The sequence below is a fragment of the Capricornis sumatraensis genome, chromosome 7 (assembly GCF_032405125.1).
Source record: "Capricornis sumatraensis isolate serow.1 chromosome 7, serow.2, whole genome shotgun sequence".
NCBI lineage: Eukaryota > Metazoa > Chordata > Mammalia > Artiodactyla > Bovidae > Capricornis > Capricornis sumatraensis.
In genome coordinates, this window is record NC_091075.1 from 59,721,745 (window position 1) to 59,748,828 (window position 27,084).

At 40.8% G+C, this 27,084-nt stretch overlaps 1 protein-coding gene across 4 annotated transcripts in view; it reads left to right on the forward strand.

Moving 5' to 3' along the window:
* The window catches only part of TBC1D1 (TBC1 domain family member 1), a 217,306-nt gene that overhangs the window by 91,479 nt on the left and 98,743 nt on the right, over positions 1-27,084 (forward strand). For all 4 annotated transcript variants that reach the window (XM_068975380.1, XM_068975382.1, XM_068975381.1 and 1 more), the window contains exons 2-8: positions 8,018-8,473; positions 10,382-10,471; positions 12,196-12,300; positions 12,811-12,943; positions 17,822-17,913; positions 23,772-23,882; positions 26,266-26,394. In XM_068975380.1, coding sequence (XP_068831481.1) covers positions 8,018-8,473; positions 10,382-10,471; positions 12,196-12,300; positions 12,811-12,943; positions 17,822-17,913; positions 23,772-23,882; positions 26,266-26,394 — 1,116 coding nt within the window. The remainder of the gene's footprint in view (positions 1-8,017; positions 8,474-10,381; positions 10,472-12,195; positions 12,301-12,810; positions 12,944-17,821; positions 17,914-23,771; positions 23,883-26,265; positions 26,395-27,084) is intronic.

The following is a 27,084-nucleotide window of genomic DNA, read 5'->3' on the forward strand; positions in this document are numbered from 1 at the left end:
TCATTTATTGAAACTGATTATGGCATGTGTCCTGGAGAAGGAAACAGCACTTTTTTTTTAATAGTTACTTATAGCATATTTACGGGAGAAGGCAATGGGACCCCACTCCAGTATTCTTGCCTAGAAAATCCCATGGACGGAGGAGCCTGGTAGGCTGCAATCCATGGCGTCGCGAAGAGTCAGACATGACTGAGCGACTTCACTTTCACTTTTCACTTTCACGCATTGGAGAAGGCAATGGCAACCCACTCCCGTCTTCTTGCCTGGAGAATCCCAGGGACGGGGGAGCCTGGTGGGCTGCTGTCTCGGGTCGCACAGAGTTGGACACGACTGAAGCGACTTAGCAGCAGCAGCAGCAGCATATTTACATGTTTCAGTTCCCCTGTTTTGTAGAAAGGGGACCCTAGAGTCCTTTTTCAAAGATCATGTAACATGCAGAACTAATACGGGATGATTGCTATGATAAACTGCTGGTTCATTATATTTGTGAATGTTTCTTAATCTTGGAGACATTATTTTGATGTCTCTAAGATTTGGTAAAAAATATAGTGTTTCTTACAAGGCACTTGCTCTCCTGTGTTTAATATTTTGGGACTTCTGAAATACAGTGAATTTATTTGCAAGTCAAATTTGCCCTTAAATGGTATACATAGCTTGCCAGATATCTGTGGGGTGAGTTTTGTGTTTCTGACTTCACTAGTTTGTCCATCTCTGCTGTAAGCAGGGTCTGGATCTGTGAGTTCAGCTGCTTCACTGCTGTTCACAGTTTGCCTAGGTTCTTAAGAACCCCATGGATTTTGGGTGTGATGATGTAGTGGGCAGGGTGAGGAGCGCCTTCCTTACCTCCGGGATGACAGAGGACAGGTGGTAAATCTGGAATTCTGCCCCTGAGAGCTCTTAGATGTTTCTGAAAACCGCAGGTGCCAGGGCCCCACCTCCACAGACTGCTGCATCTAGACTGATGAAAAGTAGATTAAAGTCACTCGTTTCAGAAGTTTATCTGCCTCTCTAGTGTGCATTTGAGTTACAAATCAGTGCATTAAATGAAAAGGTTTAGAGTTTGAAGACTTATGTTCCCAGGTGATCTTTTAGTGACTTCTGTCAGTGTTTATGCTGACCATTCAAAATGTCTTAGCTTTAAAAAACTGTTTTAGAAAACTTACAGGGCAATTTCATACTCTTACAGTGTTATCTTTTCCCACCTTCTTGTGTTAGCTCCTGCAGCTATTAAATCACTTCTTAAGTTGGATTTTATTCTCATTGTTTTAAGTGTTTGTAGGAAAGTGCTGGTTTAGCCAGAAGGATGTAGGGAACCTTTCAAACTAACTATTTCATAGTATGATGCTGGGTTTTGTGTTTTCACTGATCATTGCATGAAGTTTAAAAGCTACGAAGAAGAGAGTTTATCCAGTTTGTCATATTAGAACCAGGGCGGCTGAATGCTACTACTTCTGTTTTAACCGGAGACTAGACAGATGAGGCAGTCCTGACCCCGGGTGTGAGGGCTGCGTTAGGGGCCAGTGGTCATCAGTGTTTTTGAGATGCCAGGTGCTTCCCCAGCCAGATCCCAGCACATCTGATCTCTCTGTCAGGAAGATGTAGCACATTCATCTGACCTTTGGCTAACTGGGAGCTCCCAGCAGAAGCAGGGGCATCGGCTCCCTGGGAGGACCCACGCCAGACCTCTTCTGGGGACCAGGCTTCTGCAGGGCACATTGGAAGCTACATTCCGACAAGTCTCTCCCTCCCTGCACTTGACCCTCTGCTCAGGTCAGGAGCAGGCTCGTCCTCTTCACTGTATGCGGTGTATTCACATCTTTATTTCGAATCCAGTCTCAATAGGCCAAACTGTTGAATGATACGAATGCTCACGTGTCATGTTGAGAATATCAGACAGCAGTCTTATTCTCTTTAAATAATCGAAGTATCGAGCGTTAGTAAGAAGATGTTTTCTTAAGTGTTCTGTATGAAATTCAAGGCAGATAAGACAGAGTACATGGAGACATAGTTTAATTTCATTTTCTTTCCCTATTTACTTGTTTATGACCAACAAATACAAATGACCACTTATTACCAACAAAAAACAAGTCTGTTTCTTCTGGGAAATAATTATCTGAAATGATTGTTTTCTATTCGAAGTGCTCATTTTAACTCCTTGTAGTGAGGGAACATTTCATCCAATGGGCAAAACACGATTTTTAATATTTTATTTATTACTAGTTGGCATAAAATCACAAGTGTAAATGTTAAAAATGGCTTTTCATCCTGAATAATGTTTCAAGGGTTCTTTCCTAAGTCCTTGTGAATAAAATTACACTTGCAGTGTGTTTATAATCCTTTAAAATCCTCATATCTTTAAAAAGAAATTTGACCCAAAGGTTTAAATAAGGATTTTATTTGCAGAAATGAATATTTTAATTCTCTTAGGTTATAATTTTCTGACTAGTTATAAAACAATATTCACAAGCCTGCTACAGAAACTTCATATTGTACTGTGCATTTATTAGTATGTGAATTCAAAAGAAACTTGTTTTGGCTGTGAAAGAAATGCAGACGTAAAAAATGACCTTTAGCATAAACTCAAATAGGTTGACAGAAGAGTAGTTCAATAAATTTTTTATATGTTTAAAACAGAATTTGTTTCTTCATTATTGGCAATTGATTTCAGTTAACATTTTTATTGCGATGCCCATTGTTAAAAGAAAGAAAACCAAATCTGAAATCCTTATGAATTTATCTCAGCAAAATGCTTTTCAGATTCTTGTTTTTGCTGCCATTAGTTTTGATTTACTTTATCTGCAGTCAGAAATGACGTAGATATTATTGCTGTGACTAAAAAAAGATTTTTATTAAAAGTACCCAGATCATATCAGTGGGAATAAACATTACTGACCTCAGCGTATTTGCCCTTAAAGTGTCTGTGTATTTGCAGTAAATATTGTAACTTGAAGTATACGTTCTCATAGACTAAAGGTTTCACCGTGAGACATTTTTCCGTTGCTCGCTTGTTTTGGAGGGTCATTGTGGGCATCCCTGCTTTATGTTTTACACAAGCTGGCAACTCCAGCAGACTGTTTATTTCTCACTCAGCGCCCCCACCCCACACCCCAAGAAGGAGTGCTTGTTTCCCTCGCCACCTCTGGCATCTTCCTGCTTGCCTGCCCTCCTGCTTCTCTGCCATGATCCCTCAGCTCCTTTATACCTGAAATGTTGGTGTATCCTAACGTCCCATCTTGGCTCACTTCCTTTACTTTCCCTTTTCCTGTTGCCAGGGCACCAGCCATCTCCTGTCTGTATACGTGGGCTGTTGATGTCCAGTTGAGATCTCCTGTCTTGGACTGCAGGCTGGCTTGTCCAGCTGCCCACCACATGTCTTTACTTTCAAGTCCTTCTGGTCGTACTCATCATGGACAGGAGGGGAGCTCACTGTAATCTCTCCCCAGACCTGCTGCTTCTGAATTCCCGAATGAAGAAGCCTAAGCCAGATCATCTATGAGTCCCGTGCATTCTCCCATGCCCCCAACTCCCCCATCCAGGTAGTCACCAGGTCTTGTGAGTCTGTCTTCCAGAATCTTTCCTGCAGCCTTTTTTTTCTCTTGCGGTGCTTGCTGCTTAGTTCAGGTTCCCAGGAGACCCCATCTCAGTTACTGTAAAGATTCTAACCAGACCTTCCTCCAGGCCCCACTCCCTTCTCAGACAGGGCTATCTTGTGTTCATCTCACACTTCTGAATCCCTGCCTCTTGGCATCCAGCTAAACCTAGGGTGACATTTGGAAATAAAATGAAATAAATGACCCACTTCCCTTATGTTACGAAGTAATAGTGTAGGTGAGTCCAGGACAGAGTTATAAAGAATAGAGAATTCAGGATTTCATCATAAGTGGACATGACACCTTCATTTTTTAAAAAAAAAATTATGCAATTTTAAAAGACTACTTTCCATTTACAGTTATTACAAAATGTAGGCTATATTCCCTGTGTTGCACAGTACATTTTTGAGTCCATCTTACGCCCATTCTCTCCTACCTTTACTACTCCTTTCCCCACTCCTCACTGGTAACTGCTAGCTTGTTCTCTATATCTGTGGATCTACTTGGTTTTTGGTTTTTTTAATATTTACTAGTGTGTTGTATTTTGTGTGTGTGTGCTCAGTCGTGTCTGACTCTTGCGACCCTGTGGACACAGCCTGCCAGACTCCTCTGTCTATGGGATTCTCCAGGCAAGAACACTGGAGTGGGTTGCCATTCCCTCCTCCAGGGGATCTTCCCCACCCAGGGATTGAACCGGGTCTCCTGCATTGCAGGATTCCTTACCAACTGAGTCACCAGGAAATCCCCATTTTATTAAACTTCACATAAAATTGATATCACACACATATAAGTGATTTCTCTGTTTTCTTTCACTTAGCATAATGCCCTCCAAGTCCATCCATGTTACTGCGAATAGTAAACTTTCATTCTTTTTATGACTGAGTGGTATTCCATTATATATATATATATATATATTTGTATTAATATGATTATATATATAATTATTCTACTCTGTGAAAAATGTCATTAGTAGTTTGATAGGGATTGAATTGCATCTGTAGATTGCCTTGGGTCATATAATCATTTTAACTATATTGATTCTTCCCGTCCAGTAACATAGTATATCTTTCCACCTGTCTGCGTTGTCTTCAGTTTCTTTCATCAGTGTCTTAAAGTTTGTGGAGTACAGGTTTTTGCCACCGTAGGTACGTTTATTTCTCAATTTTTTTTTTTTTTTGATTCAATGGTAAATGGAATTGTTTCTTTAATTTCTTTTTCTGGTATTTTGTTGTTAGTGTATAGAGATGCAACAGATTTCTGTGTATTAACTTTGTAACCTGAAACTTTACAGATTTCTACTAGAGCATTAATGAGCTCTAGTAGTTTTCCAGTACCATCTTTAGGATTTTCTATGTATGGTATTATGTCATCTGCAAACAGTGACAGTGTTCTTCTTTTCCGGTTTGGATTCCTTTTTATTTTCTTTTTCTTTGCTTGCTTTGGCTAGGCCTTCTAAAACTATGTTGAATGAAAGTGGTGAGAGTGGGTATCCTTATCTTGTTCCTGATCTTAGAGTTAATACTTTCAGCTTTTCACTGTTGCCTATGACGTTAGCGGTTGGTTTGTCTTAGGCCTTCATTTTTCAAAAAGCAGTTTCCAGGTCTGTTCTGGTAAAAAGAGCTAAACTATCAAAGCTTTGCAAAATTAGACATAAATGGGGGCTTCCCTTGTGGCTCAGCTGGTAAAGAATCTGCCTGCAATGCAGGACACCTGGGTTTGATCCCTGGTTTGGGACGATCCCCTGGAGAAGGGAAAGGCTGCCCACTCCAGTATTCTGGCCTAGAGAATTCCAAGGACTATATAGTCCATGGGGTCACAAAGAATCGGAAACTGACTTTCACTTCACTTTACTTCAGACATAAGTGGAGCCCATTTTTTATTTAGTCTCTTAGTATACCTGAATGACTTCAGAAATGTTTTTAAAATGTTGGATTTTAAACTGTTTACACTTTATTGTTGAAAGTGTGTTTGGTAATATGCCTTCAAATATTTTGAAATTGTTATATTCTTGTCAGGATTCCTGAGATTTTTCTAAGCCCTATTATCTCCTTTACACCCATATTCACACAGCTTACCAGCTCAGGGGGAGGGAGGCACTGGTTTTTGACTAAAGCATTATCTTTTGAAGATTCTGATTAAAGGATAGGAAAAAGATTGGTGGCTGGGAAAAGGACCACAGCACAACTCTGTCTGCCCAGGACCCATATACTCTTTAGCCTCTTCTGACCTTGTAAAGAGACAGAAAAAGCAAGTTCTCTAATTCGTGTCTTACTTGTGTTTGAACTTTATTACCGAGTCACCATAAATTCATATGACTTCACACATTTTCTCTCCCCTTTGATATGTAATGAAAGACACCATTACTCACTTCAGATGCAGTGGGAAGACCCAGCATATAGAAATGTCGGGTATTGTAAGAAGCCTCAAAAGACTGAGTAAGCTTTGAATTTCCTGTTCAGAGAGTGGGGTTAGTAATTAGGAAGATTCAAATGACTCCTGATAAAATAATTTTACCCATTTGCTTAGAAAAGCATTTCTTATTTGCATGAACTGTTTTTCTTTTTTGAAAGAGTCATTATTCTTTATGCTCACAGAAACAACTTTTACCTGTAAAATCTTTTAAGAATTTTTTTCCCCCCAAGAGAGAAAAACTGAGGCTGTTTTTGCCAAGGTCCTGTAGTGACTGTTTGGCAAATGTGTGAATGAAATCTAGACTTTCTACTTCTTTCTTCTTTCTGTCCTTTTATATTTATGAATAACTTTTAGGCCTTTGCAAGATGTGTAATTATTTGTATGTAGAGGAATGAGCCACAGCCCAAGCTCTGCAATACTCAGTGCATGTAGATGCTTGACGTTGAAATTCTGGCTTCCTCAGTGTCATTTAGGCCTTTGCTCCAGGAATTAATTTTTTAAAATATAAAATATGTCTAAAGATGTTTTGACTTTTTGTATGATAAAGTACCTTGAAAGGATATATCTTAATCTTTTCAGCAGAGATTGTCTTTAAGGTGTGCATGATATGAAATCACAGAGAAAAGTCTTTTGAGTTGGGTCTTTGGGGATTATGTTATGAACACAGAAAATAAGTTTTTTCAGATCTACTGTAACCACCTCCCTTTACTGTGTACATTGATCTTTGACCTAAATTGAAAAGGGTTTGGTTTTCTTCTCTTTCTGTAATGTTGTTAAAAAGACAGTGGGCCTATGGGTATTGGGTGTTCTTTTGGATTTTCTTAGAAAGAGAAAAGGAAAAAATGGCTTTGGGTGTTATTTAATAGGTCATGTCAAAAGCTAGGGTTTCCTTATGAAAATGCATTCACGCCTGTCTTGTGTTAGTGCTGTGGCCATATGTCTTCCAGATGATTGGACACATGCTTATTCATTCTGTGGAGGACTCGTCTCTTTCTGTGGCTTCTTTGAAGGATCTCGTCAGAAGCTAATGATGAGAGGGTATAGCAGTTGGCCTGACAATAGTACATGAGACTCTTTTGTTCATTCTCTTGATCATGACTACATTAGGAACCAAAGGCTTTAGAAGTTCAGTGGAAAGAAGCCACAGTGTGTTGCCTTGATAATGATACTGTCATGGGTTGCTTATTCCTTGATTAAAACCACCTAGCTGTGTAGTCAATACTGTTCAACTCTTAGGGAATATAAAACTGAGGAATAAATTGTCAGTTGTCATTAGAGAAAATAATGATGTTATGATTAGAAGAAAGGTTGTGTAAGGTAATTTCAGTCTTGTTATCCTCATCCTGTCTTTTTATTTTAGAAGACTTGATGCACTGCCACGATGTACTGCCATGAAATCCAGAATAACTGGATACTGTTTTGGTGACAGACCTTTTGAAGGGATAGTGACAGCTTCTCAGAGAAGACCTTTGGCTCTGGAGTGGGGGGACCGGCCTGGATTTAACTTGCTGTGTCTGTGGACTTACCACTTAAGCTTGCAGGCACATGAATCCCCTAGTATATCCCCAGCATGTAATGGATGCTTAATAAATACTGCTCTCCTTCTCCTCTCTGTGAAAGTTGTGTCTTTCTCTCTCCTGGTCCGGAACTCTGTGGGCTTCTCCTTTGGCCCCATGTGATGAAATACGCAGTGTATGGATGTGGGCAGCATGACGTGGCTCCTGTGGACGCGGGCCCTGTGCGTCCCAACCACTGTGTTGGGCTGGGCTTAGTCACTCAATCCTGTCCGACTCTTTGCTACCCCACGTATGTGTGTAGCCTGCCAGGCTCTTCTGTCCATGGGATTCTCCAGGCAAGAATACTGGAGTGGGTAGCCATTTCCTTCTCCAGGGGATCTGCCCAACCCAGGGATCGAACCGGGTCTCCTGCATTACAGGCGGATTCTTTTCCAGCTGAACTACCAGGGAAGCCCAACCATAGCAGCCTTCCAAATGACATTCCTTCCTTCCCCGCAGGTGCCTGAGATCATCAGTTCCATCCGGCAGGCTGGGAAGATCGCCCGCCAGGAGGAGCTCCGCTGCCCTTCGGAGTTCGATGACACATTCGCCAAGAAGTTCGAGGTGCTGTTCTGCGGCCGCGTGGCGGTGGCGCACAGGAAGGCTCCACCCGCCCTGATCGATGAGTGCATCGAAGGCTTCAGTCACGTGAGCGGCGGCTTCTCCTCGGATCAGTTCCGGTCTGCACCGCAGCCACCGGGGGATGGGGAGCGGGGCCCGCGGCCGATGCGCAAGTCCTTCTCGCAGCCCGGGCTGCGCTCCTTGGCCTTCCGAAAGGAGTTTCAGGATGCAGGCCTGCGGAGTAGTAGTTTCTTCAGCTCTTTTGAGGAGAGCGACATCGAGAACCACCTGATTAGCGGACACAATATTGTGCAGCCGACAGATATTGAGGAAAATCGAACTATGCTCTTCACGGTAAAATATTATCAAGCCTCCTGCATATCCCCAGTCTGGTCTGTGTGTTCAAAAGAAAATCTGCTTAGTTGAACGAAGATTATCTGTGAATTGCTTTTGGATTTATGTGTGAATCCATATATTTTTATTCTGAATAATTCTTTTGTCAGGATAGAATCCTTATTTAGTCCCCATTACCCCCATTAGGGGGTAACAAACAGAATCTATCTTACATCCTGTATGATTTTTATCTGCCTCCCACATGATGGTGAAAACATCTTTTCAATGTGGAACAATCAATTAATGTGTGTAAAAGAGGCTCCAAAAGGGTTTTTTTTTTAAAAAAAAAAAAAAAACATATTTCACGTAATATATTTCAGCAAAAATTTTTTGGAAAATACCCGTTTACTATTTTTATAAATTTGTTAAACTACTTATACTTTGTTACCTGGGTAATTGGGGATAATTTGAAATTGATACCCAAACTACAGTATTAGTTTAGCCAGCTGCTTACTCTTCTCTAGAAATGGTTTGATAAACTGACAGTGAGCCAAATGCCAGAAAAGGCATGGGCAGGAGGCTGTCCCTGGCAGTTGAGGCTCCTGGGTCCGGGCTGATCCCAGCTGTTCTGGAAAGGTTGCTGTCCTAGGAGTTCTCTGGGTCTGAACTGATAGGACTCAGCTGGCTTCCTAGTGAGTTGGCCTCTGCAGTATGGGAAAGAGATTGTTCTCAGCCTCCTCTGTCTCTTCTTTGGCCTAAGGCTGACTGAGAGTCTAGGGAGAGAGGAAGGTGTGCTTAAATATAACGTTTCCATGCCTAACTCTGGGCCAAGTGATAAGGAAGCTGGCTGTGGAGATATACAGGGTCGAAATCGAGATGGAGTGTCAGAGGGCTGATTTCTTCCTCTTTTCATGGTTGACCTAATATACTGAAAAGAGTGCTACATTGGCAGTCAGACTGGTGTTGTAATGTGTGGTCTGTATTAAAACAACAAAAAAAAAGAACCCCACCAAAACCTCTTGGTATCATTGGGAAAGCTGCTTAGTACATTTATTTTCAAGTATTTATTGCATAAATGCTATCTACAGGGTCCCTTGAAGCATGCTAGAAATACAGCAATGAACAGGACAGGCATGATCTCTGCCCACGTGAAATTTAGATTCCAGTGAGAGACTGACAACTGATTGTATGAGTAATTGTCTCACTAAAATTGTGATAAATGCTGCGAAGGAGGCTGTGAGGGCTTCTGGGGAGTCAGGGCTTTCTGAAGGCAGTGATTTGCAGAAGTGTCACTGTGGCCAGCTAGAGGAGCATCCTGGGTTCAGGGGACAGCAGGGGAAGGAGGGAAGCTGCACAGTTAACTATGTGGTTATTGCGACAGTCCTCTGTCCTAACGGAGATCGGTTAGGCTGACCCTCGTCTGTAAGACAATGTTAGTTTGTGCTCACACTGTTAACTTTTTTAGGAAGTCAGGTAAGCAGGAGTGAGTACCTAACACAGTATGTACTCAGCAAATGGTAGATTTTTAACAATAATTTAAGATTTTTCTGATCATTAGAAAGTGTCCTGGAAATTTTAAAAGAGAAGCTCCTGTATCCTTGGAGAGTCGCTTATGTAGAAAACCTCTCTTTCTTATAAAGGGGAGCTGTGGGAACCTGAGGCTTTGTGACTGACTTTGAGGTATTTGGTCCTTTCATCTCAAGACAGCTGCCTGACGAAGGTGAACACCTTGACGGGTATCTCCTACCCAAAGCCTGTAGAGTAGAGTGTGCCCTGGAAGTGGTCTTCTACATGATATGGTCACTGTTAAACAGGAGCTTGAGCCATTGATTCTTTATTTTCCTAGCTCATGAAATGAGAAAGTTTGTATAATAAATCTGAATTCAGTGTTCATGCAAAGCTAGTTTCTTTCTTTCTTTGTCTTTTAAGATTGGTCAATCTGAAGTTTACCTCATCAGTCCTGACACCAAAAAAATAGCGTTGCAGAAAAATTTTAAGGAGATATCCTTTTGCTCTCAGGTAAATGGACATGGGTTATCAGCTCAACTGCAGTTGAATTTTTTAATGAATTATTTTACTGTTTGTCATTCAACCGAAGTGGCTAAGGTCACAAGATGTATGCTTTCTAAGTGCTGGGTTTGTGATCTTGCATTTCCTTTTGTATATTAAGGGAAAATATAACTTGGACGTTAAAAATTTTGCTTTTAGCAACCATAACTTACTGGAGAAAGTACGTTTCCTTTTCTTTTTTTTCCCAGTCATTGGCAGTCCTGATTTCCAGGTGTATGTGCATGTATGTGTGTCTATATGCATATTTATATATATACACTCATACACACTAATATATTTTTTAAAGTACTTATTTTTACTTTCTAAAAATTCATGACTTTTGGGATACCAAGATCATTATTTCTCTTCCTTAAACTATAATAAATAATGAGTACCTTTGAGGATGTTTTCCTTAGAGTACAGTGTCTACTTGAGTTCTTTCCTGAAAATCTCCTGGGTGTGTTTCATAGAGAGATTTGGAGAATCTGTCAGTTATAATGAGCTATGACAACTTTACTCAGAATCTTCCTAGCAAAAATGGGTTACTGTTTGGGTAGTTTTAAAAAGTCTGAAATCATTTTCTCATTTTCATTTTCTCAAAATTAATAAGATATAATGAAACTCTCATTGTTGATTTATAATGTGATCTATGTAATGATTCAATAGGGAATTTTTTCCCCCAAAGGTGAAAACGACGTTCATGCTTAAGATCGACTAGAGAACCGTTTACAAAGAAAATGTTTTTTCCAAATCATATTCTCCTTTGGAGTAACCTGTTGCATATGCTTAACTTCCTGTTGGAGAACATCGATGGCAATGCCAGGATGTGTCAGTGATTGCTCGTTTATTGGGAAATATTTGACCTGAAAGTGAGATTCTCCATAGACATTTTATCTTGATTTGCTTGTATTTCTGTTGAAATGGTAATACTAAATATTTGCTTTTTCATATGGTAGTTTTATTATTTCCTAAAGGATGTTTACAAATTTACATGATCACCTGCCCTTCAAGCTGTCGACACTTTGCATGCTGGTGCTTTTAGGAGATGCTGTAGGTTAATATTTATGGATGATGTCTTATCTGTATTAAGGTGGTTCTTAGCTGATACTTTCAAAACAAGTATACATATTAATATTTATTAAAAAGAGCTCTTAGGAAACTGTGGTACAGCTTTGGCCTTAATGTCTTATGCTTGAAAGTATCTCTGTTCTTTGTGTGTATAACTTTTGACTCATTCTTTCTACCAGTTTACTTCAGGATTTACTTGTTTGTTATTTTAGGAGTACAAAAATTTTAAAACCTTTCCTTTAATGTTTGTGTCTGTGTGTGTTTGCTTGTGTGTGTGTACAGTTGTGTTTCTTTGTTACTCTCTCATCTACTTATTCCTTAATACTTAAGAAAAGTTCTCATTTTTATGTGTCAGCTTTTCTCCACTTTGTCTCACTATGAAAATGAGGATAAAAGCTCTGGTTTTCAGATCCTGCTTCTCTTATTGTGGGGATAGTCAGAGGAGTAACATTTTAGTAGAACTTCATATTTGAGAGATGTTTTTAGATGTTTAAAACATCTTTGAAAACAGTAATTTAACAGTGTCCTTTAAAACCGTGCCGTGTGAGTCTTCAGCTGCGCGTGTGGCAGTGGTGCCTCCTCTGGGTATAGCTTACCATTCTTGATCTTGTCCCTGCCTTCCACAGGGTATTAGACATGTGGACCACTTTGGGTTCATCTGCCGTGAGTCTTCCGGAGGTGGAGGCTTTCATTTCGTCTGTTACGTGTTTCAGTGCACAAATGAAGCTCTGGTAAGTGAGAAGGGGCTCTTCTTAACCTTGAAATCTCATCTACACGGGATGTCAGCCTCGCTGATTTCTTTATAGCAAAACTATATGGCTTCACTGACAAATTATTTGGTTTTAATTATACTTTTATGACTAATAACCAGCTAATATACACTTGAGACTGACTTGGGTGCACATTTTCAATGTTCATCATGCTTAAAGGCCTGCTCACTTTCACCCTCTGCTTTAGCATCTTTCAAAAGTCATTTTGGACTTTTGATCAGAAGAGTTGGTTTTCGTTCAGTATTTAATTTGCATCTAGTTTTTACCTTATCTCCTTGAAAAACTTTGAGCATTTGTAGTGTTTCTAGACTATGTATAAGCCTAGTGGTTCTTAATGATTATTATCCATTAACCTGTGACTAACAGTCCAGAAGAATCTTAAGTACTGGGTCTTTCCACAGAGTCCTGAAATCTCTGCCAGATCATTTTAAATGGCCTTTCTGCTCTCTGTGGTCTCTCCTCTTTGATCAGGTGGATGAGATCATGATGACCTTGAAGCAGGCCTTCACGGTGGCTGCTGTGCAGCAGACAGCGAAGGCGCCAGCCCAGCTGTGTGAGGGCTGCCCCCTGCAGAGCCTGCACAAGCTCTGTGAGCGGATCGAGGGTGAGCCTGGTTGGGGTGGGGTGGGCAGGAGTTCAGGGGCCTGGGCAAATTCGTTGGAAGGTTCTGTCCCACGGAGGCTGATGTTAGTTACAGGGGTCGTAGATGGATGTCTTCTGTATATCAGGTGCTACCATCTCCCCTCGAGGGGCCCTGAAGACAGTGGAGGAGTTAGGGGAACAGAGGGCACAAGACCAGTTGCGCTGTTAATCATGGTGGGGTGAGTGTTCAGTTGGCTGCCACGGAGAGGTCTAGTAAGATGAGAGGTAAGAATTAACCATTGAGTGAGCCGATTACATGGCTTCCCTGGTGGCTCACTGCAGCTCTCCTGCAGTGCAGGAAACCCAGGTTTGATCCCTGGGTAGGAAAGATCCCCTGGAGAAGGAAATGGGAACCTGCTCTAGTATTCTTGCCTGGGAGATCCCATGGACAGAGGAGCCTGGTGGGCTACATTCTGTGGGGTCGCAGAGTTGGACACGGAAAGAGTCCATTACAAGGTCAATGATAGCTTCTTCCAGAGCAGTTTTAATGGTGAGGAATGGCCAGAGGGCAGGTTCCAGTTGAGGAGCCAGTGAGAAAGAGCACAGGAAGTGTTGCTCCAAGTTTTTCTAGGAATTTGGCTTGGGGAGAAACTGCAATAAATGTTACTATTTCCATGCTTAAGATATGCCTGGCACTGTACTGTTTTCTTTAACATGTATTATCATCCATTTAATCCTCACCACTTTGTGGAAGGAAAAGGGATTACTGCACATTTGAGGGATAAGCAAGCCTACTTTCTGGGGCTTGGGGATGATAACGATCCTGATGGATGTGAAGTGGTATCTGATTTCCCTTTTTAAAGACAAATTGACATCATCTTAAGGTCTTCAAAGGTTCATTTGCTGGCATTCCAGTGCTGTTTAAAATGGATCAAAATGATTAACATTTTCAACCATGTTTTCCTAGTTGTTCCTTTTTGCTGACATGATACAAAATATATCTGGGAACAAGAAAAGTTGTGCTTTAACAAGAGATCCCATCTGAGCATCACTAGTTCTTTCCTTAGTGGTTGTCAAGATAAGGTAAACGATGACGGCAGTGTCCCCTATGAGCTTGTTAAGAAGCCTGCAGTGACTTCGGCCTTGAAGATAAAGCAGATTCTGACCTGCAGGAGCTGGAAGGGTTCCAGAGTTCCACTTGACAAATCTTTCTTTGGTCTGACTTAACTTTCAGAGAGCTATACCTGAAAAGTTTAATTATGGTAGGGATTTTGCTGCTGTAGTTTCGGAGTTATCATTTAATTCATCCTTTTACTGGATAAGATCCAAGCAAAGCAGAAAGCTATGCGAATGTAAAAACATCCATTAACTAGCACAATTAGAAGACTGGCGAGGGTACATTTTGCCTACATGATGGGAAGCATTTCTAAAGCATCAATGGCACATTATTAGAGCCGTCCTTAGTAAGGGAGATACTGATTATTTTATGGACAGTTAGTTTCAGGTTCTTACATTTTGCTAGGTTGCATCCCTACCCAGGGATCCAACCTGGTTCTCCTGCATTGCAGGCAGATTCTTTACCATCTGAGCTACCAGGGAATCCCCAAGTAGAATGAAATCGTTTATTAAAGCTCATTTTATGTACCCATAACAGTGGCTCTAATAGGAAGTTATGATCTGGCCAAGAGCATCATAAACAGTGGAGAGGAACAGTGAATGACATGGCCACAAAAAGGAAGACTTAAAGACTGTTTTCTTAATCAACTGATGTAGTTAATATGCTCTAGAATCCATAAAGTAGAATAAATAGACTGTGCTTGTGGGTGCCATTGAGAGGGGCAGCTGTACAGATTCTGTGTTTGGACTCTCTACAACTGCTAGTATTTATATAGCATTTTGCTTATTTTAAAGTTTAGAGAAGCATTTTGGGAATTCTTGGCATAAATTACACTCTCACTAAAAAGAAAAAGTTGAACTGAGGTTTCCTTTTGCTCTCCAAGTAAATTTGCCTTCGGCAAAGCAAAACTGTTCATCCGTGCTCCCTTTAATAAGAGCCTTTTCTGGTGGCCAGCATGAAGGCAGACTGACTTGCTGCCCTTCTTGCCTGTAAAACCTTTGGCATCACGTGGGGAATGCTGCCTTCTTGCTGCAGAAACCCCCAGGAGCGGCTGAAAGTGTTGAGAACCCCACAGAGGGTGCACAGTGGAGAGCAGGCATGGGGCCTGGAGGACCAGCTTTGATTTGAGATGGGGCAGAAAGGACTTAACGAATTGAGAGCTCCTGAAGACAAGGATAGAACTGTCTAGGGATCTCTGCATACCTGCTGAATATGAAGAGTAGACTGTATTGTATGATTTCACCTGAGATTGTTAGAAGTATGTATAATGAGTCTAACTCTCCTTGAGGTTTTTCTCCATGTGTGAATGTTTCATCAAACAGTACAAGTGTGTCCACGAGAGGATGCTTGGACGGTATCATTGACATCCAGATGCAGGGAGGATTTTTATTTAATGACTTCTGAGTGCTAATTTTGCTCATAAATGTAAACACTGTTTTGATTCAGCCTGTAAGTAGTTAGTGCAGTGAGGGCATCGCTGTTTCCCTGGCTGGTGTGACCTGACAGCTTGCCAGAGGAATAGCTGAATGAACCGTGCTCTGACAAATTGAGCTGTCCTTTCTGCACCTTTAATCACTTCTCTCTTTTAAATTGAAGAATAGTTGACTTCCAGTATTATTAGTGTCTGTGTACAACATGGTGATTCAGTATTTTTATATCTTCTATACCATACAGTGTCATCATAACGTTACTGACTGCATTCCCTTTGCCATACATCACATCCCTGTGACTTATTTACTTTATAACTGGTAGTTTAATCCGCTGGTACACCTTAGTCCCCTTCACTTCTTTTGCCCTTCCCCTCTTCCCCTCTGCCCTACGGCCACTAGCTGGCTCTTTGTAAGTCTATTTGTGTTTTAGATTGCACATATAAGTGAAAATCTGCCGTACTTGTCTTTTTTTGCTTGACTTATTTCACTGAGCAGTTCGCTTTGGTATTGAAGTCACCGGGGTCAGGTGACTTGACTGTGTGTGGGTAAAGGGAGGCAGTGGAGTGTTCTGAAGCGGTCTCTGGAGGCAGATCAACGTGGGTCAGATTCTCACTCTGTCCCTTACGTAGCTGATGACACTGGACAAAATATTTGAGTTGATTGTGCCTCAATTTCTTTACCTATGGACCTTGGGATTACTGTATATAGTGCCTACTTCCAGGATTATGTTGAGGGTTAGATGAGATTATGCAGTGTTCTGTAAAGTGGCACAGCAGCCATTAAAAAAAATACTGGCCTTTATTTTTATGGTGGCCGTTTAGGGTTTTCTTGGCCAAAAAAAAGGTGGTGGGGGAGTACCTCTGGAAGGACTTCTAGAAGCTGCAGTGGTTTGAGCTGGGGCAGTGGCCTTGCCACAGCTTGCTGAAAGGGGTGGGGCCCCTGCCTGCTGTGGCAGGGAGAGCAGGGAGTGCTAGCTCTGGGACAGGCTTGGCTGCTAATTGGCCTCCTGACCTGTCAGTTGCCTGGCTTCTCTGGACCTCAGCAAACTCATCTGTAAAACAGAAGCCTGATTTCCAAGTCCCTGTTCTTCATTTTGGAGATGCCCCGTCTGGCCATCCTCATTATGTAGATAAATCTGGCCTAGATCCTGGCCCAGTGGCTCACCCTCAGGAGGAAATGGGGTGGCGAGTGGATAGGGACAGTGAAGTGAAAGTGAAGTCGCTCAGTCATGTCCAACTCTTTGCAAGCCCATCAGGCTCCTCCGTCCATGGGATAATCCAGGCAAGAATACTGGAGTGGGTTGCCATTTCCTTCTTCTGGAAATCTTCCCGATCCAGGGATCGAACCTAGGTCTCCCTCACTGCAGGCAGACACTTTAACCTCTGAGCCACCAGGGCAGCCCTAAAAGTCATTGCAGTTTTTTTTCCATGATAGGTTGGCAATCCAAATCTCACATGTGTGTTTATCTTTGGCCCCCAGGGAAAGGCAGAGCAGGGTCTGAGCCATATATGTGTGGAGAAGGAACTTTCTGAAATACCAGATTCTGATGGGCACTAAAATGGTAGCTTTATTTTAATGACTTTCCCTCAGAATCCTCTGTAATGTTAATTATGTGGTCATAAGACTATTAATAAGCATGTGGTGGTAAAAGGAACGCTGTTTGCCACACGGATCACTATTATGTGAAAGAACCTAACCTGCAGGAGAATGTTGGTCAGTTTTCAGAGGGGGTAGTAGTGGTTTTTCCTTAAGGGAGATTGTCTAGTTTACATATAAACACTCATGAGGTTTTATCATTTTCTGTGGACAGTGTTCCTGTTGTGTGCGATGTTTTAACAACCCTGGAGAAGGAAATGGCAACCCACTCCAGTATTCTTGCCTGGAGAATCCCATGGACGGAGGAGCCTGGAGGGCTACAGTCCATGGGGTCGCAGAGTCAGACACGACTGAGCGACTTCACTTTCAAGTGGTAGGAAAAAAAATGATTTGGAACCACACAAGGCTGAAGTAGAGTCCAGTGTGTTGGACTTCGGGAGTCTTGTGAGCTCTCTGGGTCTCAGTTTTCTTAACTGTAAAATGGTCCTCTTCATCAGGTGGTTCTAGTATAAAATGAAATGATACAAACCTGACATTTAAGTTGGCTCTAGCACATGAGGGCTCAATCAAAAACTGTTACTTGTTGCCAGTGTCCTCATCACTGACATTGTTATTGATTAGAATTTCCATAAAACCTACGATGCCTAAACAGGGCGGGAAAGCACGTAAGAGAGGGAGTGAGAATGGAAGGTGTTAACTCCACCTCCTAACTGTTACGTAGTGTGTGTGTTCTCAGGTCTCTCTTTTTTCTTAATAGGAATGAATTCTTCCAAAACCAAACTAGAGCTCCAGAAGCACCTGACAACATTAACTAATCAGGAGCAAGCAACTATTTTTGAGGAAGTTCAGGTACAGTACTGGTTTTTAATTTCCAGAAGGGGGTGGGGAGAGGAAAGGCAGCTTCTCTGTGGAATGTTACCATAAAAAATATCGAAGCAGACCAGCCAGAACCCTGAGGGAATGGGCCTGAGTTCCTCTTGGTTTGAACTTTAACAGCCTTGGGACAAGGGTAAGGTCAGTATTGCAGACTCCTATCAGAACTTGGCGTGCTGATTCATGGGGTCGCAAAGAGTCGGATACGACTGAGCGACTGAACTGAACTGATCAGAACTTGGCTTTCATGTGAAAACTGCTAAACCCAGGGGAGCGCTCTCTTAAGGAATGAGAGGAAGGAAATTATAAAGTAGAAAGAGCCTCAGCCTGGGAGACAGAGGACCCTGGACTTTGGTCCCTGAGCACTACTCTTCCCAGAGACTTCTGTCAGCTCCGTTCCACTCAGGATTTCAGACCTCAGTGTGGGAGTCTTAAGGATATAACATTTTGTATATGAAGTTGAACATAAGTTTCCCTCCTCGCGCTTTTTTTTTTTTCAGTTTTGAAAATACATTTAAATGTTGCCTACACTATATAGTATATCAAATCTAAACATAAAATATAGGACAAAACCCAAACTCATTGGGTTCCTGCTTTAACCCTGGAAACTCACTCTCATCCTTGCATTTAGATGCACGTATCTCGGGGAGACCACGTTCTGTGTGCTGGCATGCCTATAGTCCGTTCATTATGAATCTTTGATGAGCTCATCAAAAATGTCACATCTGCTTTTGCAAAAGGACGTTTTTTGTGGTTTCCTGGCACTTTTTCTCGGGAGGCGATCGCAACAGAACAAAGCATAAGTCTCTTGTGAGGAGAGAGGCAGGGGCTTTGCGCATAGAGGGGTCTTCAAACAAAGCAGGAAGGCCATTGAGTCTGGGTTGTCAGTGTTCTCTTCCTCCTCACTGGGGAAAGGCTAGAGACAGGACCCGTGATCTGTTTTCTGTTAAGAGTGAGAAATTGAAGAATTGTCTTTCTCTTTTTAATCACATGTTCTCAGTTCTCCTTTCCTTGGTCTTCTGCAGTAGAATTAGAAAGAGTTTGAATTTTATAAATAGCTTAGAATGTTATTTTCACAATTATTCAGTTCAGTTCAGTCACTCAGTCGTGTCCGATTCTTTGCAACCCCATGAATCGCAGCATGCCAGGCCTCCCTGTCCATCACCAACTCCCGGAGTTCACTCAGACTCAGTTGTTTCACAATTATTAGTTGCTTTTAAATTTTCTTGTGTTCTTCTGAATCGAGACACTGCTTAATTTTCTTAAAGGATCTTTAGAGTGCTAAGTACATAGTACTCTTAGACAGAGTTAATGTGATTGGTACTTAGAATTCTTAAATGGATGGACAGTTTGCTTCTGATTGTTAATGCGTTTGTGATGGGAGGTGGGGCCTTTTTCATCGGATGCTGGCTTACTTTGTTGTAGTGCCATCAAGTCTCTTTAGCAAGCAATAGAAGATTCCTTCCTTCCCTAATGTGCCTTTGGTTTCTTTTTCATTTAAACAGCACTGTGTAACTTTCCCCTAAGCAGTGTGGTGAATCAGGGAAGGTAACACCCCAGCTATTCTTCTGCAGCAGTGATAAGTTCTGATGGATGTGATTCTGAGGTTCTCTTTGATCCATGTGAGACACTCCAATATATTACAACAGAGACTTTAGAGAACATCAGTGACAGAAATTTGCTTCAGAAAATTCATTCCGTTAATATACTAGGATCCCTATGTGTTGTTGTAGCAGGCTTTGTAATTTTTGTTTAGTTTAAAGACCAAAAAGAAGTCATATTGTTCATTGGCTTTGCATAACCAGCTTGTACTTTGTCCTTAACCCTTGTAGGTGTAGCTCTTCTTTGAATAACACACACTTAACATGGATCTTGTCTTTTAATGGCTTATTGATAGTCTTGTTATTTCCTCAATGACTGTTCTTGTTTTTTATAAAATATTATATAAACCAGGTCACTAGTTTCTTTTTAGGTAGTAGTGCCTGCTAATGCATTTGAAAATCATGCATTTTGAATGGATCATAAGGAAAAAGTGGCTTTGCAGTGTCATAAGGCCTCTTATAAATAGAATGGTTAATATTTTTCCTTTCAGTCTTTCCTGGAGAAAAGTTGTTTCTGAGGAATTCTCCAAGGGCAAGTTTTTATAAAACAAATGTAATTACTATTGAAATAATTGTACTTAGAGCATACACTGGGCTTCCCTGGTGGCTCAGATGGTAAAGAATCTGCCTGCAGTGTGGGAGACCTTGATTCAGTCCCTGGGTTGAGAAGATCCCGTGGAGGAAGGCATGGCAACCCACTCCAGTATTCTTGCTTGGAGAATCTCTATGGGCAGGGAGGAGTCTGGTGGGCTGTAGTCCACAGGGTCACAAAGAGCTGGACACTACTGAGCAACTAAGCACAAAGCTTGCATATTCATTGTTTTTGTAAATAAATGTTTCATGGGGAAAAAAAAGTGCAACCCAAGTGGAGCCATAAAGGAAAATAAATTAATTACTGTGTAAATGAAGCTGAGGTTTATCACTGCTGCTGCCAACAAGCTGGCCTTGACTCTGAGCTCTGAGAGGAGGCTTTGGTGCCATATGGGCATGTGGATATGCTAACCCTTCTCTAGGAGAACTCATGACACTGCGAAGCCACTTTTTAAAATTTATGACCTTTTTGAAATTTATAGTTTCCAAACATGTCTAAGTGGACACGTGAGAAGCCTCCCTGCTGGCGGGATCTGGCTCTGTCCTTGTGCTGGCCCCTGCTGGCCAGCTGTGCTCAGTCCTCGTCGGTTGTCCTAGGGAGAAGTTGCTTCCAAGCTGAGTAGGGCTACTAAAGAAAATGTCTCAGAAGTCAAATTCTCTTCATCTGTTTGAGTGTATTTTGAGGAATGACTTAATACTCAACTGAGTAGGTAAACCAAGTAGATGTATACTCAATAAATGTTGATAATGAATTAAATAACATGACATGATTTTACAAGTTAAAGATTAATAGCTAGAGGAGCTTTTTCTCCCCTCTTGAACAGAATATATAGGGGCTTAGTTGGATTTTTCCATGGTTTTAAAATGCTTTGTACAAGATTTCATTATAATTTTTTAAAAAGATGTCATTGTCCAACTAAGCATTTTAAGTAGACTCCTCAGAAGACCATAGACCTTCTCAGCATGCTGGTGTTCGTAGACAGTGTTGGAAACTGACTCTCATAATGCTTTGATAACCGGTTTATAGCCCCACGCCTCATAGAAAGGAGGTTAAGAAACATAACGAAACTGGCTTTGTTACTTTTAACAGGCAATTGTTTTGTATTGTTCTTTCTTAAAAAATTAACTAATGATAGAAAAGCATACAAGTCAGTGTTGTGTAGGTCAATGAAATACACTTTCTTTTAGGTATAGTTGATGTATAATAGTATGTAAGTTTCAGGCATACGATGTAGTGATTAACAATTTTTAAAGGTTTATAGATATTACATACATAATGCCTATATATATAAGTAATATATAATATATAATTATGTTATATATAATTATACCTCAGTTTTTAAAGGTTTATAGTTATTAAATAAAATATATAATTATATATGCTATATAATTATATATTATACATAATATATAATATATCAGTTTTAAAGGTTTATAGTTATTATATATAATAAATATATTTAACAACTTTATTATAACATTTTGACTGTATTTCAGTGAATTTTTATAAGATGAATATACGTTGCAGCAACACACAGGTTAGGAAATAGAGCATTTCTAGCCTCAGAACCCCACCTTGGTCCTGCCCCAGGTAACCGGCATCCTGATTCTTGACCTGACTCCATAGGTTAACTTTGAATAAACAAGTTAATTTTGACTGCAAAGCAATATTATCCAACTTGATTCCCCATTAGTTTCCTTAGACCTGTCTCTCTGACTCATGAATGTTTATGAGATTAAGTCACCTTCAGGAAATAATGATTTTCCCCTGTGGAGAATGGTGAAGTTCCCTGGGGGAGGCATTCAGGAGACCTCACTCAATGGAAGGGTAGCCCACAGCCATGTTTCAGTTATTTTAAGGAAGCGCTTATTTCTTGACCTTGTGTGACACCACAGACGTGATCTTCTCAGCCGTAGTGTCTTTCCGCTGTGATGTTTAACGAGCTCCGTGATGCGGTGTCTGGCCAGCAGCTGTGGGAGTACACTGCTCGATTTAGTCTCATTTTCGTCCATTCCAGTAGTTTCTTTCATGTATATATTGAGGAAACGAGAATGTACTAATAATGCTCCTCTCTTTCTGCTGCATTCTTGGGCTGTTTTGATATTGGAAATAATTGATTATGAAGAATTTCTCCAAAGAAAATACAGATTTTCTTGTGAGAGCGCCCAAAAGTTTCACTGAAGATTAGGAAAAGAAAGAATGGGTCAGCTCTCGGGTACCTGCTCAGAGGCTTCGTAATTCCTGTCTGCTTCTCTTTCTTGCAGTTTTTTTTTTTTTTTTAATAGACTTATTTTTTAGAGTAGTTTTACAGAAAAAGTGGGTGGAAATACAGAGTTCCCGTAAAACTTCTCATGCCCTTTCCCCTTCCTCAAGCCAGTTTTTCCTATTAATGTCTTGTCTTAGTGTGGTACCTTTAGTACAACTGAGCCAGTATTGACATGGTAACTGAAGTCTGTAGTTTATTTCAGGGTTAATTCTTCTGATCATTTACTACCGTTTCCTTGAGTAGCAGGAACAGCTTATTTAAAATGATCTTTGCATTTAAGGGAGGGAATGTTAGAAGGTCTGGGTTAGGTGTTACCTCTGCTCTCTTTCGAGTCTATGACACAGAGGGTAAACTTGTTCCTTAGTTAGCTGGGCTGCTCAGAACAGCCTTGATTCAGCCTCAGATGCTTGTGTAGTTGATATGTTTATTATACACCCAGACTTGGTTTTAAAGGGCAAGCTAGAGCCTTGGGGTAGGGAGAGAGAAGAAGCAGGGCAGTGGAAAACTGTCATTATATATATATATAAAAAGAGTATGTTTCTAAAGTTTATAAACTGCAGGCTTTGTGTATCTCCAGAGTAATTCAGTTTTGTTTGCTTCATATTCAAGGAAAATAATTGAATACATTAAATTAGATGGTCTTCTAAACATGAACTCTGGTATTTCAAGTCCAAAGAGTCTGGGAGCTGGAGGAGACCTTGGAGTGTATTGCGTGCATAATCTTCATTTGAACAGACAGAGAGGCTGAGCTTAAATGAGTTGCCTTTGATCCCTTTTCCAGGCAGCACCTTGAACCTACATGACCTGATTTCTAGTTCAGTGTGCTTTGCCACTACCTTGCCCGAAAAATAAAAGGAGTGCAAAGAATTTTTAAAATACAAGCAAAAAAAAGTTGAGTCTGTGCCATGAAATTTTGTGTGCAAGTGTATGCCTTCTGGGACTCCCAGAATACGCTTCCTGATGAACATGTTTGATACGTGAAAGGAGCCATGACCCTGGGTCAGTTGCTGTTTTCCTTTCTGCTTCCCTAAGCGTGAGAGTTTATAAATGTGCAGGCATCATGGCCGTTGTCCTTTTCTGCTGTTTTCAAGAGTATTTATTAAATATTTTAACTATGCCTCTATCTGATGTGAAATGTTTATTTTAGGTAAAAGGACATCAGAGGTCAGAAGCCAAATCTGGCCCACTGGCTTCATTGTCTGTTTCTTTTTAAAAATTATCTTCACTTTGAGGATCATTGGTGCCCCCTGGTGAGATGATTGGGTAAAAGCACTAGTCGATGGTGGAAGCTGAGCATTTTCAAATGAATGGTTTAGCAGTCTTGAAGACAATTAAAAATTAATGTAAAATATTCTTTTTTTTTTTTAACCTTAAGAAATTGAGACCAAGAAATGAGCAACGAGAGAATGAATTGATTATTTCTTTCCTGAGATGTTTATATGAAGAGAAGCAAAAAGTTCACATCCATATTGGGGAGATAAAACAGGTATGACATTTTTTCTCTTTGTCTGATTTCACCAGGACACTCTGGAGAACAGAGTCTTGAGAATTTTTGAAGCTTTGAAACCTCTTTTCCTCTCTGCAATTTATTTTCACTTGTTACATATGTAGGGAAAATTTGGAAATGTTTAGATTGTGCTTGGAAAACGTGAGGCAAGTTTCTGTCTGTGTCACTGTGGTGGGGACAGAGTGGTTGCTCTGACAGGGACTAGAGTAGGGCGTCGAGTGAATGCTCCTGCCTGAATGAGCCCCTTGAGCTGCAAGGAGCCAGGCCCTCTCATCTCACCTTTCTCCCTGATAAAATGAGGGTGACGTTGTACAGCTTCTTTCACAATTACGTAAAGTGCCTGGAAATTCTTTGTACTAAAAATGCAGTGTGAATGTAAGATAGCACTACTGATCAATTGCATACAGTATTAGCCTGGTTTATATGCTGCTCAGATACAGAGCTTCTGTTTTACTTAGCATACTGGGAGTGTGGAGTTGGAAAAAAAAATAAGGATATTTTTGATATTCATCCTTGTTGTTGCATAAATCAGTAGTATGTTCCTTTTTATTCCATTGCGTCAGCAGCATGGTTTATTTCTCCATTCTCCTTTTGATGGACACCAGAGTTAATTTTAGGTGCTGGTTATTGTGAACAAGGCTGCCGGTGGATACTCTGACACCCCTGGATGGTGGGTTCTGAGCTGAGAACTTCATCCTAGCTTCAGAATTTAAACCTTGGCTCCAAATGTTCATGCTTAGAGTTCGCCCCTCAGTCTTGGCATGGACAGTATGGGGACTGCAGTACAAGTCACTCTGGAGCCCCAAACAAGAAGCTTATCCAAAAACCAGCATCAGCTTCAAAGGAGAAACTTCTAGATGCTTAGTTTAAAATAAACAAGGACTGTGTTATTTTCTAAATGTGAACTATTTTCTAAAGATTGTATTTTCAGATTACATTTTAATTATGGTGATAGACATAGAAAAGAACCTTTTTAGACAATAGAGGAGACTAGAAGGAGCATTGAATTAAGTATACAGAGATTCTTATGGCTTGGTTTATAAAAAGAAAACCGCAGTGTAGTTTTTCTTCTGTCTCTGAAGGATCTTCTACATGCTACCAGTCTTTTAGCCAGTATTTTCTTTATGTATCACAATTATTCAAAATGCTTCTCCTTTGTGAAAACTTTGGTTGAAATCAAGTCTTCAACTTCTGAGGAGTGAACTGGTGTTGAGTCAAATGCAAGCCCCTGTGGGTTCTTTGTGGATAATTCTCTTAGCTCTAGAGACTGACTTGAGCCTGGATAGGCTTGAATTCTTGGTAAATGATTGCATAGGACCAAACTGCGACTAATAACGCACTCACCCAGGATATGTAATTTTTTGAGTGAATGCCGGAGCCTGTGCTGATTATTGTTCTTCTCAACACCTGCAAAATGTTAACTTAGCCAAAGCTAGGGGTGGTATGAAGGCATTTAAGGTATTAATCTGCACACTCTTCTGTATGCTTGAAATATATAACAACAAAGGATAGCTGGTGTTAGAGTAATGGAGGATGTGGTTGTGTGTTTTTCTAACAAAATCATCATCTAGCAGGAAGCATTCAGGTAAGAATCCATAGAAGAAACAGTTTAATCTAGAGAATTTTATTTATTTATTTTGTTTGTTTGTTAAGCATAGCTCTGATAAGTAAGACTAAATTTGATTTTGTGATTGGCAAACTTTTATGTTGTCATTTCATGTTATGGTCAGTTAAGGGAGAGACTGGGTTGCAGAGGACAGTGAATAATGAGATGATGGAAACCATAGGAGAGAGGAAAAAGAACTCTGTGGGAGGGGATGAAGAGATTATTGTAGGCAGGATGGATTCTTCAGTTGATTAGATTTATTGTCTCACCCTCTGAATCACCCCCAAAAGTAAGCTGTTACTTTAATTTGAAAAGCTAATCATAGTCCCCTTTGTACTGGAAGCTGTGCCCATTGTTTTACATCTTATAACAAAGTCCTATGATTAGATCTTGAGGTTGGTTTCAATTTACAGAAGAGGAAATTGTGGCTCAGAGAAAGTAACTTGCACAAGGCCATGGCTAGTGAGTGACATGTCTCTGATCCATCTGCAGAGCCTGAGCTCTAAACTCCTTGTGAACTGATTGGCTTCTAAGTGCTTTTCCCTGTTTTGTTTGGAGTGGGTAGTGCAGCTCTTTGAGGCAGAGTTATTTCCCAGACTTGCAGTCATGTCACCAAGGAGCAGATGAAGTCGCAGAAAGAATGTGACCTAGGATCAAAAAGATGCATCCTAGAAATTTTTCAGTCCTTTACAAAGGAAGGAGAGAAGGAGGGAAGGAAGACCTAAGTGGCTTAACTTTCGATTGCTTCACTTTTAGACATCACAGATTGCAGCAGAGAATATTGGAAGTGAATTACCATCAAGTGCCACTCGATTTAGGCTAGATATGCTGAAAAACAAAGCGAAGAGGTCTTTAACAGAATCTTTAGAAAGTATTTTGTCTCGGGTAAGTGACATAATTCCTCCTAATTTCAGTTAAATCCCTTTTTGAGAGAGCGTGAAATTCAGTTCTTTGCTTTCATTCCATCAGTGTTTATCAGAGAGTATAGAAGGGTAAAGCCTTGTTCGTGTCTTTTCAGTGTTAGAAAAATGTTATCTACCTTTGAAATTCAGTTTATAACTTAGGGTTAAAAAAATTCTGTACTCTTTTTTATTATGTTCAGTGGAATTTTTGGCTCCCAGAGGAATGTTATTTGTTGGCTAGTCCCTGTAAAGAGCATGGATTACATACACTGAGGTGTGGGTTCTGGTCTCCCTATCGTCACTAGGTACAGTGTAAAAATTGCCTTTGTTAGCTGCTGTTGTTATATGTCTTGAACCGTTCATAGCAGGATCTGCAAACCATGGCCCTTGGGGGTAAAATGCCATTCACCTCTTGATTGTTTTTCGTGTGTGTTGGGGGGGATCTTAGTTCCCCAACGGAGAAGGCAATGGCACCCCACTTCAGTACTCTTGCCTGGAAAATCCCATGGACAGAGGAGCCTGGTAGGCTACAGTTCATGGGGTTGCGAAGAGTCGGACATGACCAAGCGACTTCACTTTCACTTTTCACTTTCATGCATTGGAGAAGGAAATAGCAACCCACTCCAGTATTCTTGCCTGGAGAATCCCAGGGGCAGGGAAGCCTGGTGGGCTG